The following is a 16,598-nucleotide window of genomic DNA, read 5'->3' on the forward strand; positions in this document are numbered from 1 at the left end:
AATACCAATGGGAGAATTTATCCTCTGACTTTAAATATAGTGTTTTTTGAAAGGCTTTTCTACAAACCTGAAAAGCTCTAACTAAAAGCATCGCTGATCCACCCTAGCGACTGGTTGAGGTTGAGGTGGGTTAGTGTATACTTGGAAGGTAATGACTTTGAGTTTTGCATTGCAGATTTGTTTGTTTATTTGTTTATTTCTTTGATGAAGTTTACAACCAAGTGCAACCATGCTTAATTTTGCTCATAAGGCTCTTCTGAAGACTGACTTGGGGGAAAATAAATTTGGCTGCCAAGGTCTCTTGAGGCACTTGAACTTTTATATTGTGCTTCTTTCATTTTACTCTAAAATTGTGTGAGTCAAAAATAATCCTGCTCCAAGGTTTGAATGAATCTTCAACTCTTTTCATTTTTATTATTATTCCTTTAAAAAATTGTATTAAAAGAATAAAATCTTGCGTATGCTCTTTTTGTAGTGTGATGGTCCAGCCAACATGAGAAATGCTACAAAGAAGTAGCCAAACATAATTCATTTCCCCAGACTTACATTTATTGGAGTGCTAGTGTACTGAAAGGTGTTTTTGTCCATCCCCTGTATTCTGCTGATTAAGACCCACATTGCTAAAGCTGGATTTCATCCATTTGGTATTCCATGCATTTCACGTATGAATTAGACTTTTGTGACGAGAGAGCCAACATCTGCGGCTGTATCATCGGACCATGTGCACACAGGCAGTGAACAGAGTTTGCAGTCTTGTACATCATCGAGTCTTAACATTTGCCATTTCAGCGTTCAGAATCCTGGAAAACAGGAACTCTTTATGTGCGTACTTTCTCCGAACGGCAGGGAGCCAAACAGCAAATCTCCAGAGAGTCTCCTCTGTCCAACCCTGTAATAAAACAGCCCCTCAACGCCCCGTAATGACTCCAATTTGGCCCCGGGTTGTGGGTGCCACTAAGCATGTATGTCACCCACCGCTTCCCCTCCATGCTAACCACACGTCCCTGCTCTCGCACTCTTTGGGAGTACTTTTAAAGAAGGACCATAACTGGGAGGGACACAGAGGAGCAGAAAGCGGGCAATTAGCTTGGAGCTTTCCTTGCAGTGAGTTAGCTCTGCTGGGAAAATAAACTAGATAATAAAATGCTGTTTATTACCCCAAGAGGAAGCTATCAAGAATTCACACTTAGGTTAGATTTAGGTTTTAGACTTTCTCAGGCTCTCTCTTCCTTTTTTTTCCCCCAATTTTGTTTTGGTAAACAAGACTAATTGGCAAAGTTACATTTAAATTGGACCATTGTTAACTCTAACCACATTGCTTTTAATACAGTGTTAGCTGTAAATATGAGATGAATATTTGGGTGTTCCTTCTATAAACAGGGATTTCTTCTCATACGGACGTCTCCCCGCACTGTCTAATTGTGTGACAGCTTTGAGGCGAGTATGCCACCAATGAGTCATCATGGCTGCAGATCAGATTGCGATACCTTTACCTATAAAGTCAAGACAGCTTACTCCTAATCCCACTTTGGCTACCAGACACTGCCAATTTCACATGAAAGAAACACTCAGCTAAAGTTGGGGTTGTTTTTCTTCAGCTCTCTTCCTGGCAGAAAGCAACTTGGTGTGACTGGATGCTAAGCGTGTCTAGAGCAAAAAGAAGTTAATATTGTTATCTGTCAACAAGTAGCACTCTGTCATGAATCCATTCGCTTTTGAAAAAGACACTCGATCCTTTTGATTCCACCTTTGCATTTCATTAGCACACATTCCTCGCTGATGTTTTGGCAGCACGGCTGCTTTACTGACATTGCACAGTAAAATGTTTTTATTTCAACAGCCTGGAAATCATTATGCAGTCTTTTGTGTAAGTCAATATCTGTTGCTTTGTGTTCACACATATTTTTTTCTCTCTGCAGAATTTTAAGCAACAACAAGATTCAAGAACTCAGAAATGGATCCTTCTTTGGATTATTTGCTTTGGAAAAATTGTGAGTATTGTTACTTCCCCAGCCCATGATTTAAGAGAGCATTAATGTGTCAATATTAATGCTCTGTTTATAGCACATTGAAAGAAAGCTTTTTTTTTTCTTATACTTAGGTTGTACAGAAACATAAATCGTCACTAATGCACTTCACATATGTTAGTCTCAAGCTAAAAAAAAACCCCTCATAGTATTTCATGTTATATCCGACAGTGCATTAGCAGGAGCCATTCATCACTTCCCAAGTGAAGTTTTGGCTTGTGCAGCAGGAGGTTTGTTAAACACACACTGGCATCGTGTCGGCAAAACATCCAGGTCGCCTAAAATATGAAGTTTTGCACACCAAGCTTAACTTCAACACAGGAAATCTGTCTAAAGTGAAAGACTAAAGATGGTACTAGAAAGGCCTAATTATAGGCATAGCCTCTAGGGTTGGTTGTTATCTGCCTGGCAATATACTCTTGACATACAGCTGCTGGAGTATTCTGGGATGGTTAAAGAAACACCGCGGCTATGAAGTATTGATGGTCGTTGAAATCTGTAAAGGGGAAAGTTTTATAGATGTGTTAAGGCATTTCCAGGTATGTCAGTCTGTTTTCAGGGATTCCTTAAACAGTGAAGAAATGTCATTTATCCCATGCGACTCTGATGTTAGAGATCGGCACGGCAGCATCTGTGTATCCTTGTTTTTAGAGTTCAGGAAAATGGCTGTGGGCTCGCACATATGGGCCATGGGTGATTTGTCACCTCAGAATGGCTTCATGCAGATAAAATGACCAGCCCATTAATGGCCCTGCTTCTACCCAAGGCTACAATAACACATGACTGCATTGATATGGAATTCACAAGCATGTTTTCCTTACCATTCTTCTATGTCTGGTTAAAATGACCAGAAGTATGGAAGCTAGATAGGAAGGATTGGCTATATTTAGCTTTACTGTGTCAGCTCAGAGATGATCTGGATTCAAATACGCCTTCAGTAAATAGATATATTTGAAAACACAGGTTTTTCTAGGCTTCAAATTAAATTAAATATGTATTTTTTGTCCCCGTCTTTGATAATGTTTTCAGACAAACCTTTTTTCCAAAAAAGGTGGGAAGCCATATAGAGTTAAAAAAAAAAAAAAAAAACACACAATGAGGAACTGAGTAAATGAATTTCTGAATTTTGAAGTAGTTTTAAAAACGTAATGTTTCCCTATTCTTTGGTTACTGCTCAACAGTTCAGAGCCTACTTTTTGCATTTTTGTATCATAATGTGTTAAATATTTATAATGTGTGACATGTCTGGGTTGAATTCTGCCTGGTATAATCACACTAAAACAAGCACAACTTATAAAAAAGTTGTCTTAAATCTGTGTACATCATTCAGCAGTAATGCTGCCTTTGCAGAGATGCAAGTTGGCCATGTTGCAAGCATTAATTGGAGCCCAACAGATTTTTCAGAGGGCTGATGTTACCAGCCAATGTTGGTTATCTGCCGATCTGTCTGCATAGGCATTGGCAGTCGTGACAGCCGATGAATGAAAATTTAAAAAGTAAACTGGAGATGAGAGAAACGCCCTTCATCCATCCATCCTCTCCTGTTGAAACATGTATTTGGAACGCCACAAACGCATCAAGCAGCTGATCAGAGCAGAGTCAAGTGAAAGCAAGTAAATACTTACACAAAATAAAAGTTACGAAAATCTGTTTATGCTTTATTTGTCCCCCCAAAAATTGCCCATGTACAAAGCATATTAAATTGCCAAATTCAGAATAGATTTTCAGCCTTGACACTAGTGTACAGAATTCTGAATATGACTGTATGTACTGACTGCTGCCTGTGTACAAGCATTTTAAGAATGTATTGCTGGCATCTAAACATTTTTTTTCAGTTTCAGAATTTAGTTTCAGGTAATTATTTATAATTATATATGAGATTTGACTAACTGGAAATTCACTGCACTCTGTTGTTTTCTTTTGGAGAGGATGCCAGATTTTTGGAAAAGAAGTTTTAATTTGTTGTTTAAAACAGTCCTGCATGACTTTTCTTGAGTTGACTAGTATATTAATAGGACTTTCATATATCTGGATTCTTTATAGATTCACAGGAGAAGTCTCTATGGACTATTGAACTGGGTCACTTGTTAGTTTTAGTGCTCAGGCCTTGAGGATAAACAGGAGGCTGCATGTTTAATGCTTTAAAAAAATCTTTGATCTTTCTCTACCAAGAAAGCCTCAAAGGCTCGTGTGTATTTTGTCTGTGAGCTTGCAGTTGCCTTGGTTGTAAACTCTGTACTGCCTGACTGTCGCTCTGTGAAACTACAGGCGGGTTTACCTGAAAACTGAGCTTTCATTGCTCCTCACAGACCCCACCCCCCCTCCAGTCCTCTCTCAGCCAGCAAGGTGAGATCACTAAAAGGCTTACTTGCTTTTGTCATTATAAAAGGGCAAGCCAAGGCCAAAGGTGTTAGCACGCTACACCGCTCTGAAATAGTCCTATACTTTACCTCTTACCTTAAGTTGCACTCATTTTTCCTCAAACTCTCAAAGCAGGAAAAAAATGCAGCACGAATCTGTCTGAATGCACCGAGGCTCTCCATCTTGCCATCCACCCCTCCTTCCTCCCGCCTTCACGGCTTTTCTTTTCCCTTCTTTTTTCACTTCACAAAGGGACTCTCCCTCATTTGGACGGCCTTAATGCAGTGGTGACGACTGAGACAGCAGCTGGCTGTGAGTGCCAGAGAGGGGTAGAGAATCCATTATGCCTCTCAGGCACTCTGCGTGAAATTGCAAAGTAACTGTGGAGACCGCTGTGTTTTGTTGGGGCCAAAGGTGTCTCTGCATGGAAATAAGCCACACAGAATCCCCATTATCTCCCCTCATAGAAATAGGAGCCAACTTAGGCGACCGTCACATGCTAATTCCTTTCTAAATCCAGTGCTGCGGGGGAATGCTTATTGTGGGAAAATGGAGCTAGTATGTGGCGTTTCCTGAAAAACTGTTTGTGAATTCATGAATGGTACTCTGCAAGCAAGCATCACATTCATATAAAGGTAGATATAAATGGGTATTGGAACACAGCCTTTACTTAATAGACTTCAGAAAAGAGGATTCTGCTCATAAGGCTCTAATTTGCTTAACCTGTAGGATTCATGTTAGACTATGTAATATTTTAAAATATAAAAACATTTTTTACACAAATGAACGGTGAAGTTATAAGATTTTAAATGACTCATTGCTGAGTTCAGCATGCTTCTAAATCCTAAAATGTTGCAAATATTTTTATAAATTGGGCATTTAATAGTAGTATAAAGATCTGAAGATACAGGTTGTGTAGTTTTAAAAGCCAAATTCCCATTTGTAGTTGAGTTCAGACTCTGCCTTCTTGTACTTTCTTAATAATATGGTACATATTTTTGATGGCTGATATGTTTCAGTTGCATGCAAACACACTAATATACACAGTGTGTTTTGGCACTGTCTTGCTGGAATAGTCAAGGCATCTTTGGATGGCAACAGGAGTAGATAGACATATAAATATAGACTGTTTAACATTATTGGATGGCAGCATGTTTTGATTCAAAACCCAAAAGGCATATATATAATTTGGCATTAATGGTGCCTTCGTAGAATTTTAAATTACCCATAATTCCCCTTGCATTTGCCTCCTGACCTTCCTTAATTCTCTGTGGCATAGATTCATCAAGTTTCTGGAAACATTCCTCAGAGACTTTGATCCAAATCGACATGATAGATGATCACAGAGTTGCTGCAGATTTGTTAAAATAATGCAAATTTCCTATTCCAGCACATCCCAAAGGTAAACTGAGATCTGGTGACTGCATTTAAATACAGTGAACTCACTGTCATGATCAAGAAACCAGTTTAAGATATGTTGTGTGTTCAAAGATCCCCTTATGCAGACCTCTCCTGTCAGCTCAAAGCAGTCTGGCCATTCTCCTCTAACCTCTGCCATCAATAGAACTGCCAATTTCTTTATATTTCCTGTTTTTCAGACCATTCTAAACCTTACAGATGGCTGTGTGGAAAAATCCCAGTAGATTAGTAGTTTCTAAAATGCCACGCCACATTCAAAGTCCCCTAAATCACCTTTCTTCCCCTTTTCCAGGGCTCGGTTTGAAGTTCAGCAGGTCATCTTGAGCATGTGTACATCTTCTTCCTGAATGATCAAACTCCTCACAGTCTCTCTAAGGGAACGCCCAGCTCCCTCGGCAATTTCACAGCCCCGTTAACACAAAAAGCTTTATAGTCTCACTTTCAAATAAGCCTCTGTAACGTTTTGGCAACAGGAAATATGACATACATATTTGTGTCTCTGCCACTCCAAAGTGTCAGTCCAGTGCTGCTGTTAAACTGTTAAACCGTATTCCGTAATGAAAAGTGGGAATCATTCTAGTTTGTATTTATAGTATCACATCAGTGCAGAAGCCCACTGAAATGAGTGTGGTAATAAATAATGTGAGCAACATGGCAGTATGCAGCTCAGTATTGGCAGGTATTGAACCCCGAAAGCGATCATGTTCTAAAAATGATTCTGGTGGTTGGTTTAATAGCGCGAGCTTCTCTCTCTTCAGTGGAAATGCGAGTCTAATGCCAGAAACCTTCCATATTCAATATATAACCCACCATGCCAAAAACAAACTTGGAAAAGAGGCTTTCATTAATCTTATATTTACATGACACATTTTTAATTTGTTTTAACGTGCATATGAGTAACACCTTTGGAAGACAGCATACACGTGCCCTGAAATATTGGCAGCAGCTGCAGATCCACCCTTCAGTTTGTTGCCAGTTCAAGACCAGTGCTGGAGAACACTTAGAAGTATTCAGCCAGCTCTTTCTGAGCATGACAAAAGGAGAAACCCGACGTTTTTCGCCCTGCAAATAGATTTAAAAGGTACCAGGTCATGTGTGGTTGGAGGTCTTTGGAATGAGAAGTGCATTTCTATTTGGTTAATCATGAGCTAGTTCTTTCTTTAACTCCACATACTGCAATATCAGAGAGCTATGGTGTTCTTTTTTTGCTATTAGTAGTAGTGGTTACACCACCAGATCTAGAGCTCAGACCTCCAGCAGACATCATGCTGTAATTCTCCTTAAGGATTGGTTAAAAGCACTCAACACTGAGCTTGACATTAGTCTTTTTGGCAGCTATGCGTTTTGATCATTGAGCCAGATGGAGGAAAAGCGTTCTTTTCTGGCTTCTCTTGGACCCAGTTGAGGTTGCCAGATTGTGTTTGTGTCCTCCAACTGTAAACACTGAAACTCTAAGCAAAGTTTACACAAAAAATAAATTAGCTTCAGCAACAAGCAAATTACCAGACTCAACACGCCTGTTTATGCACCCAGTACACTCTCCAATCTGGCTCTTCCTGGCTGCGACGGCTCTGCAAGGATATTTTTGATTTCTTTGTCCTGCCCTCTCATTTTTCTCTCAACACAACTTCACAGAGAAGCCAGCACATCAAAAGTTTTTAACAAGCAGTAGTTTTTTTGTGTGTGTGTGGTGTTTTTTTTTTTTGTTTTTTTTTGTCTCTGACTTATCTGTGGCCACATACCCGCCTTCAGATGACAGTTCATTGACATCAAACAGGCAGAGTTACCCAGAGGCCTTTTGTGTGGGTTCAGGTGGCGACTAGAAAGCCTCCTGAACCTCGACGGTAATGAGTGACTTGGCAGTGCCAGCACAGGTGAGCACCGCAGGAATTCTCTGACCGCGAGCCTTTGAACCTCAGGTTTGGGAGGTTTGTGTGCTTGTGTGTGAAGAGAAAGAGAGCAGCTTTGAGGCTCAGGTTGTCCTTGACAACAGCTATGTGGTGACAAAGGGTGTTAAGTTTGAAGAAGGGGTCTTGTCACTGGGTTAAACAAAAATGCATGCATAAAACGTTTTCCTAGCAGGAACCATGTTATTATGGGTGCTGAATGTTGCACAATGAAATGTTAATTTCAGATGATGGCAACAGAGTCCAGTGGTTACACTGACTGTTCTCAAACTAGAAAACTGGAAAAATTTGTTTCAAACTACTGAACACAAATCTGGGGGTATCTCACGAGCCCCATTGCAAATCCTTTTCGGTAACAAAGGTAAGCAGTTGGAGTCGGCCTCAAAGTTATATTAAGAAATTTCAAGAAAATTTGCAGCAACCAGATATATACAGAACGATGTTTTATTTCAAGCCGAGAGTGTTCTCAGATGTTCTTTCTGATCAGCAGTGTTCCTCGCTTTGACTAAAGAACAGTAAACTTATCACTGTTTTACTTAAGAAGCAGACTTGGATGATTGATTAGCAACACCGTTGCAGTTGTGCTGTCTTGTTGCTGTTTGCACTGCTCAAATCTTTTCATTTTTCCACAGGGACCTGCGGAGTAACATGATCAGTCATATTGAACCAGGAGCTTTTCTTGGCTTGCCAGCACTAAAGCGACTGTGAGTATTGCTGTAGCTCCGCCGTCTCTTTAATGTGGTTTCTCTAAGTGTGCGTGCATGTGTGTGTGTACTCCATATTCCCACATTCAGGCCCTCAGGGACTGCCGAGCTGTTCTTGTTTTTAAACCTTTCAAAGGATTGCCTTTGTTATATTTCAGTTGAGAACAAAATCTTGTTAGGAGACAGATTTTGTTCAGCTTGTCTTCTCTTAAACTATTAATTGAGATTGTGTGTTTTTTGGTCACAGGTTATTTTAAACTGTTTTCTCCTATCGCTTGAAATCCACAAAGTTTTACTAGGAGTTGGTCAGAGTCCAAATCTGGTGCTTTCTCACTGCATCTGTTCTCTCAAGAGCAGTTGTTCTAGCACCTATAATGGTTAAGAAGCTACTGGTACAAGTCTTTCTGAGTTTCTTAAACAGTAAAACATATTATTTCAAAGAACTTTGAATTTCAGTCTGTGTGGGAGTTACTTAATAGCAAAGATGTGTAACTTCATGTGAAAAAAGCTTTTTGAAAACCTGATTTTTGGGTAGAGTCAGCAGGAAGTTTCAGGTTATCATTTCTACATGAAATTTTGATGCCTAAGTCTGAAATGAGTGGCAAGACCTGCTTCTAGAAGCAGGACTTCTGTATTTATGCACTTGTCATAACAGTTCTCACTTCATTAATTAGCCTGCCCAATTAGAAATGATCACAGACATGGAGTGAACATCAGTTATGATTTAATTGCAAATGACATTTTGTACTTACCTCACCTCAGAGGGGTGAGCTGCCACACAGGGTCAGCTGCTGCTGTCCTCAAATTGAGCTTTTTGTTCTTTAAAATAAAGTGTTTTGATGTAAACCGATGAATTCACGGGCACGGGAGACGTGCGTCATCATCTCGTGCCTGCCTTGTTGTTAATGCCACTGCACGCAGTTCAGACTTGTGCCATGTTGGAAATGTTATGTAAATGTTACTAGGAATGACCCTGTTAGGCTGCCTTCACAACAAATTAACGGGAAAAAAAGTTCTCGTCTGAATCGGGCTTATTGCTACTGGGTTGTTTTGTCTGGCCATGTGCCAGAGACCACCGCACACACCATGCAGACTTATATTTTTTCACACTCAGAAGTCTTTTAGCACGTATGCGTGTGTGATGTCTATGAATATCTACTGAGGATAACTCCGATATGCAGAAAACGTAAATCTCAAATCCATCTGGGTGCTGCGTGCTTGTGTAGGGTGTCGAATGTAAGTGTGTCGCCGTGTGTTTCCCTTTTGTGGATGTGTGCGCATGAGAGCGAGAGCAAGAACACAGCGTGAATTGGAATCATCCGACAGCACCCAGTCCCTGCCAACACAAACTTGAGCTTGGCTGCTGCTGTAGAGCAATAAGAAGGAGACAGGAAGGCAGTCAGCTTCTCGGATCAGACTTGGCCCCGTTTCCCCTCCTCCTCGATGCATATTCATGCTACACTCTGATGGATACGTGCCTGTCTATATGTCCTCTGCATATTAAAATCTAACCCACACACACAGATATCGTTAAAGGCCTTTCTTATCACCACAGAGATCATCATGGAAACACGTGCTCCAGTTTACAGTTTGGCTTAGTAGCAAAGTTTAATTGGCCCCACCGCCTGTCTCAGTTCATTTCAAAGGGTAATAGTCACTCGGCTGTGAAAGGGAGGGAGCACAGAAGAGCAAAGGAGACGATGAGGTAGTACTGGACTCTGGGAATGTAAACACAGAAGCCCTACATCAAGGCTTGGCATTACAAGCGACACATTCACTCGGCTTTTTTAATATACATTTTTTATTTATTTATTTTTGTGGAAAATAGGAGTGGAGTTAATTTGCAGACTCTGCCAGTTTTTATGGCTCATTCATATGTCATAAGTTTTGCCAGGGTTTGTAATGTCATGAAACGCCTCAGAAACTTGGCACGTGATGCCCTTATCTTTGACTTTACTCTAGCCCCCTCCCCAATCGCCTAATTAGAGTTTTCCCTTCCTCACTTCAAGATTTGGAGGCCTCATTTATCTTGCGTGCCATGTCACAGAGCAGTGACAGGAGCATTTAAAGTGAAGGCTGCAGATTGAAGGCCACAATAAAAAGCTCACATTTACTCATCTTAAAGGAAAAATTGTGCCGCAGAGAAGAGAAACAAGTTTGCTAACTCCTTGAGAGTATCCCCACTTTTCACTCGTGCCAGAATATTTACATTGTTGTACACCACACGCAGATCAACATCAGGGCTCCAAAACCCTGCATTAAAAATGGCCCAAAGCATTCATTACTCAGTATTTATTAGGCTCCAGAAACACTTGTTTCAAAGCCCACAGCTCTTCACTGTAGCTTCTGTGCAGGTTTTTCCATTAGAGCGCAAACTGAGACGACTTCCAGCATCACTACAACATCATTACGGTTGTGTGTGTGTGTGTGTGTTTTTCGGGCTTAGGAACGCTCGCTCCAAATCAAAGAGAGCCGTTATACAACTGTTTTGACAGACGATGCGGCGCTCGTGTCGATGAGAAGACTGAATGTGTAAAAACTGGCGCAGGTCTCCGCTGAATTTGTGTTCAGCCCGCACCAGTGACAAGTTTAAAAAAAAAAGATGTTAAGACGGGTATAATAAAGATCTCTCTTACAAGAGAGCTAACATCTGATCTAGACGTAGTCAGCTGCTCCCAGTTGCCTGGGTTTCTTTATTCACGCTGAGAGCTTGGGTGTAGGCCGCGCTGCTGGTTACAACCCTGTGGGCCAAGATAAGTATATCCCTTACCTGACTTTACACACAGTTCACACACTCAGTTTCCCCGCACTAAAACATTTAAGCAGACTTCTCCCAACACAACAGCATTCTCAGACCCTATGGATTCCTTTAGGCTCAGCGCTCCTTACTCGGCATTCCTCCCAACAGCTGAACGATTCCCACTCGAACCTTATCACATCGGGCTATTTTTGCTTCAGCTCCTCAAATGTGCTGCTCTGGAGCGCTCCTCTGTGCTGTTAATTTGCTGCATGCCTGTGGCCAAAAGACATGCATGTGACTTCACTCAGTAACAAAGTGACACTTTTTTTTTTGGTTTTTAGCTATTTTAACAAATATTCAGAATCTGGTCTCGAGTCTCTTGGTGTAGCTGTAACTTTAGCAGTTGAATCCAGGCGATAACCGGAGATGAAAGTACGCCGGCCTCACTTCTATATCCTTCCCATGACACACAAATTTGGCAGGCCCGCAAAAGGAGGCTTTTTCTTCACTTCCAAGTGAAACTAATAACCTCACACCGTAAAATTCCACCTGCCCTCACCTTAAGGCACAATAATTACATAAATTCCGGGATGCTAGGATATACCTGCCAACTGTTTTTCAGGTATCATTTTGCGTTAGTATCACCTTCCTCAAGCACCCGAACATATAGTTTTGCTGGCGGCAAGCTGAGGTAACAATCTGCCTTTTCTCACTGGCTCTTGTTTCATTTCTTGGCACTTTGCAACAATTGGTTTCTTCGCACAGAGGTTTATATGTTACAGCTATAACAAGGGTGTTTAAAATTTGAGTCACTTGGACTGTTTGCTTCATTGCTGTCTCCCTGGAAACTGAAAAATTGCCGCCTAGCTTTCTTGTTTTGAAGTAGGTTTTTGGATAATGGTAAAAGCTTAAATTAATGTTATTAGTGAACCAAAGACCTACAGTCTACATCTAGTAGATTATAAGGATATGCCATTCCTCCCCTCTCAGTATTATATTTTAGTGCCTTTTACCTCATTGTTTTGGGTTTCTGGGTTGCAGCATTAATTCAGAGGTTTTGGTCTCACCTCCATCATTAGCCTTGGTCCCAGACACAGCTGTATTTGGAAAAAATACAAATCTTGTTAGACGCCACAATGTGGCAACTAAGTCAGTTTCCCTCTGACAGGATGCCAGAAACACAACTTAATCCGAATGCTAACAGTGCTTAGTTGCACTACTTGTTACTAGATTTCTGTATTAATGAAAGAAGTAGTTAATCCACTGAAATGTTTTACTTTTTATTATTTTAGTTTATTGAGGTCAGTGGACATCAAAAAATATTCAGTACTTACGCAATAAAATGTATCTTTATTATTGTTATTATTAGCTGTAGTAGTAGTAGTATTGGGGTTGTACAAACATCTTTATGTATATGACTCTTGGATTATCCCTTGATGATGATTATATCTGCTGAAGGCAGTGTGCTCCAGCTGACCTGGACCTTCCTTCGGTGAATATGTCTGAATGTTGGTAGAGTCAGTGTAATTCACAGAGGCAGCCTCCATCTTTTCCCCGTTAAGCCCCCGAACCGTCTCGGAGTTTCCTTTTTGAAAGATGTCGGGAGTCTCTGACACTTCCATCTGATGTTTGCAAGAGACATCATGTCAGGTCACATCAAGGGGAGAGAAACACACTTTTCCTGCATTTGACATTAATCACGGGTGATTAATCACCTACCACAGTGTTGCTGTGCCTTTGATGTGTAGGTTCCCCCCGCAGGCCCACACAGACATCATCTAAAATCACCTTGGAAGTTGTAAGCCTGTCGGCTGAATTTGGAGATCTCTGTCTCAACCTGCCTCTGTTGAACTTGGCTTTTTTCTTTTAAACCTACTGTTTTCATCTCAGCAACTCAGCAGCGTTTCTCGAGGTGTTCATTTATGTTCCAATACATTTGCAGCTCAGATGAAGACAACTCGATGATCTTTTGGGCCAGTGGTCCCCAACCTTTTTTTTTTTTCTTTTTTTTTCTGGCATACTTTTCAAATAACTTTAGTAAAACTCATTTAAACTGGACGTGGACAACTTTCAGCTTACCACTTCTCAGTTATTGTTACCATTGAGGTTTAAAAAGCACAGTGTAGGAGATTCAAGTAGTCAAGGACGGTTATGTGACAGTGGAGGATATCAGAGATTTGGTGATCTGCTGTGGCGACTCCTAAAGGCATCAGGTGAAAGAAGAAAAAGAAGATCTGTTATGTTAGTCTGATTTCTTTATCTATACAATTAGGTAGTGAACTCTTAGGAATTTAAATTAGTTGTTTAATTTTTGATCATTACTTATCTACTGTAATACAATTTGTCTGCTGTTTCGTGCCAATGAACTTTTCTGTCTCACTTCATTAAATGTAATAGTAGAGCTAATCTCTGAGTACCCCTGGTTAAGAAACAACACGGCTCTTAGATTGGTTTATTTTTTCAACTGTCAAACAAATAAAATGTCATTCTTCTTCTGTGTGCACTGCAGAGACCTGGCCAACAACAGCATCAGCTGTCTTAACAGCGACATCTTCAAAGGTCTATCCAGTCTGATCCGACTGTAAGTCATTTGCACTGCTGTGAATGTAATCTAGTCATGTCTTTAGAGTACATCCCAAATAAACCCTCTGTTTTTTTTTCTCCCCTCTCAGAAACCTTACGGGGAACATGTTCTCTTCATTGGCTCAGGGGACCTTTGACAGCTTGGTGTCTCTGAAGGCGCTGTAAGTATGCTCAGCTTGAAAAGAAACTTCATGCACGTGGCCATTGTCAGTCTGTTTGATGGTGCTCGATCACCTAAACTGACCCCGGGGGTTGTTTTTGTCCATCTCCAGGGACTTCAAGACACCTTACCTGCTGTGTGACTGCAACCTTCTCTGGCTGCTGCGCTGGATCAAAGACAGGAAAATCTCTGTGAGGAACACAGAGTGCTCCTACCCACAGTCTCTACAGGGTCAATCAATTACCTCCATCAGGCCGGAGCTCTTTACATGCGGTACGGAGACACACACGCACATGCTAAAATATAATTGTTTGAACATCCTGAAACAGAAATGTCTATCATTTTAATTGGCACTGACCCCAATCTGCCATTTGTCCTGTTTTAAACATGTCTAAATAACTGAGCAGCAGCTCAGACGACTGTACAGTCAAAATGCTGCGCTGTCCCTTTAACGTCTCTGTTTTGGTATCAGTGAGGTTAGTGTTTGGGTAACAGGGGCTTGTGCAATGACACGGGAGATAAGACAAGGGCTGCCCAGGCCAGCGCTGCCTTTGTTTGTACTTGCTCATGTCTTATCGGTTTGGCACTCATCTCAGTGAGGGATTATGAAATGTATGGCATAGATTTAGCAGAAGCTGCTGGCCTGACATGAATTACAAATGGCACTGAAGTACTGAGAATTTAAAGATGCAGTTTTAACTTGTATAGTAAACAGAACTGAAAAATGAGCGACACTTAATTTTTATTCTGAGAAATACTGCCTGACTCGCCTGCTTGTTTTCCTCAGACGCTCCACTTGAGCTGCCCTCCTTCCAGCTGACCCCATCCCAGCGGCAGGTCGTCTTTCAGGGGGACAGCCTGCCGTTCCAGTGTCAGGCCTCCCTCGTGGCAGAGGACATGCAGGTGCTGTGGTACCACAGGGGCCACATGGTCAAGCCTGACGCCACTCAAGGCATCTTCATTGAAAAGCGCATTGTGCAGAACTGCTCGCTGATTGCCAGGTATGAAGATAGGTGTTCGTGTATTCTGCAGTTAATAGGAATTTATATGGCCACCTTGACCAATTAACATAAAATATATTATATTTTCTCCTTCATGGTTTCCATCAGTGCATTGACCATCTCAAACATCCAACCTGGTTTTACGGGCAACTGGGAGTGTCGGGTCAGGACAAGCAGGGGAAACACCACCAGGACGGTCCACATTGTGGTGCTGCAAAGTTCAGCCAAGTACTGCGTCCCTGAACGTGTCTCCAACAACAAGGGAGAGTTCAGGTAGATACTTAATCTTTTTTTTTTTCTTTTTTTTAAAAAACCACTTAAAACTCAAATCCAATGTGATAGAATATACAAAAGGAGAAGTAATAAATAATTTCCTTTGTGATTGAAGTGTTTTCTTGCTGTGTTAGAGCACTTGTGTTATTGTGCAAGCAGCACCCCCTTGTGGCCAAACGGTGTTACTCCTTCAGTTACCAGATTGGACATATTTTGGCTCACATGACACAGCCTTAAGAGGAAATAAACAGCAATTTATTTAAATCCTCCCAGGTGGCCACGCACCTTAGCAGGGATCAGAGCCTACCTGTCCTGCAACCGACTGCCATCAAGCGGAAGCACGTACTCGGGCAGCTCCAGTGAAGAGCAACGGGCTTGGCGTTACTGTGATCGCGAGGGCCAGTGGGCAGAAGAGGATTATTCCCGCTGCCAGTTTCAGAAGGATGTCACAAGATTCCTCAATGTCATCAACCAGGTTTGTGTCTGGTCATTCAGGCTGTGATTTGCTTGTATTTAAGCTTCCTCATACATGTGGCCCAAAGCTCTCCATTCATGCCAAGTTTTGTTTTTCCTAGATGCCTCTAAATGAGAGCAATGTGGTGACTATAGCTCAACGCCTGTTTGTCTACACGAAGGATGCTGCCAACTTCTCAGACAAGATGGATATCATCTTTGTGGCTGAGATGATCGAGAAGTTTGGGAAGTTTGTTGAGAAGTTTAAAGACGTAAGTGGATGTGCTTATGTGTTCCCATTTAATTGTTTCTCTTTTAAAAACTTGGAGTATGCGCTGCTGAGTTGGATGTAGTTGGAAATCTTGTGTCTCCTTGTCTCCTAGCTGGGTCAGGTGATGGTCAGCATGGCCAGTAACCTGATGCTGGCTGACGAGAGGGTGTTGTCGATGGCTCAGCGTGAAGCCATGGCCTGCTCCCGCATCATCGCCTGCCTCCAGAAGATTGCCGCTTACCGCCCAGCTACACCTCAGGCCTTCCCCCTGGTTAGCCTCACCAACAGCATTTAGACATGTTGCACTACAGATTATGTGTAACGCAGAGCTGCATTTAACTCTTTCTGTTGTCCTTCCAGACCTCCCCTAACATTGCACTGGACGTCCACTTTATCAAGGTCAGTGACTGGAATGGTATGTCCTGCGTGTTATTGCAGAGGACCATCCCTGAGCGCCCCCTCGGCCAGGACCGCCAGCTCACCTTCAAATGTAACACGAGCAGCTCGTTTTCCAGCATCTTTTACAAGGTCAGCTCCTGCCAGGAAAAAAGCTAGTTTGCAGTTTCATTAGGCGGAACTTTTATTTGTGGACAGCTTCTGAATTTATAAATGAATTCATCAGATTTTAGCCGTAACAGCGTCTTTTGAGTAGTTTAAAATGACATAAGTTGTTCTTTCATTGTGTTTTTTGTCTTTATA

The 16,598-nt window shown here is 41.6% G+C and overlaps 1 protein-coding gene across 1 annotated transcript in view; it reads left to right on the plus strand.

Moving 5' to 3' along the window:
- adgra3 (adhesion G protein-coupled receptor A3) overlaps positions 1 to 16,598 on the plus strand; it is a 28,620-nt gene that overhangs the window by 7,058 nt on the left and 4,964 nt on the right. The window contains exons 2-12 of the mRNA XM_031756325.2: positions 1,920 to 1,991; positions 8,347 to 8,418; positions 13,668 to 13,739; positions 13,831 to 13,902; positions 14,014 to 14,174; positions 14,689 to 14,902; positions 15,011 to 15,175; positions 15,449 to 15,650; positions 15,751 to 15,900; positions 16,012 to 16,170; positions 16,260 to 16,427. Of these exons, the coding sequence (XP_031612185.1) occupies positions 1,920 to 1,991; positions 8,347 to 8,418; positions 13,668 to 13,739; positions 13,831 to 13,902; positions 14,014 to 14,174; positions 14,689 to 14,902; positions 15,011 to 15,175; positions 15,449 to 15,650; positions 15,751 to 15,900; positions 16,012 to 16,170; positions 16,260 to 16,427 (1,507 nt within the window). The remainder of the gene's footprint in view (positions 1 to 1,919; positions 1,992 to 8,346; positions 8,419 to 13,667; positions 13,740 to 13,830; positions 13,903 to 14,013; positions 14,175 to 14,688; positions 14,903 to 15,010; positions 15,176 to 15,448; positions 15,651 to 15,750; positions 15,901 to 16,011; positions 16,171 to 16,259; positions 16,428 to 16,598) is intronic.

This window comes from Oreochromis aureus, linkage group 3 (assembly GCF_013358895.1).
Source record: "Oreochromis aureus strain Israel breed Guangdong linkage group 3, ZZ_aureus, whole genome shotgun sequence".
In the NCBI taxonomy this organism is placed as follows: Eukaryota; Metazoa; Chordata; class Actinopteri; order Cichliformes; family Cichlidae; genus Oreochromis; species Oreochromis aureus.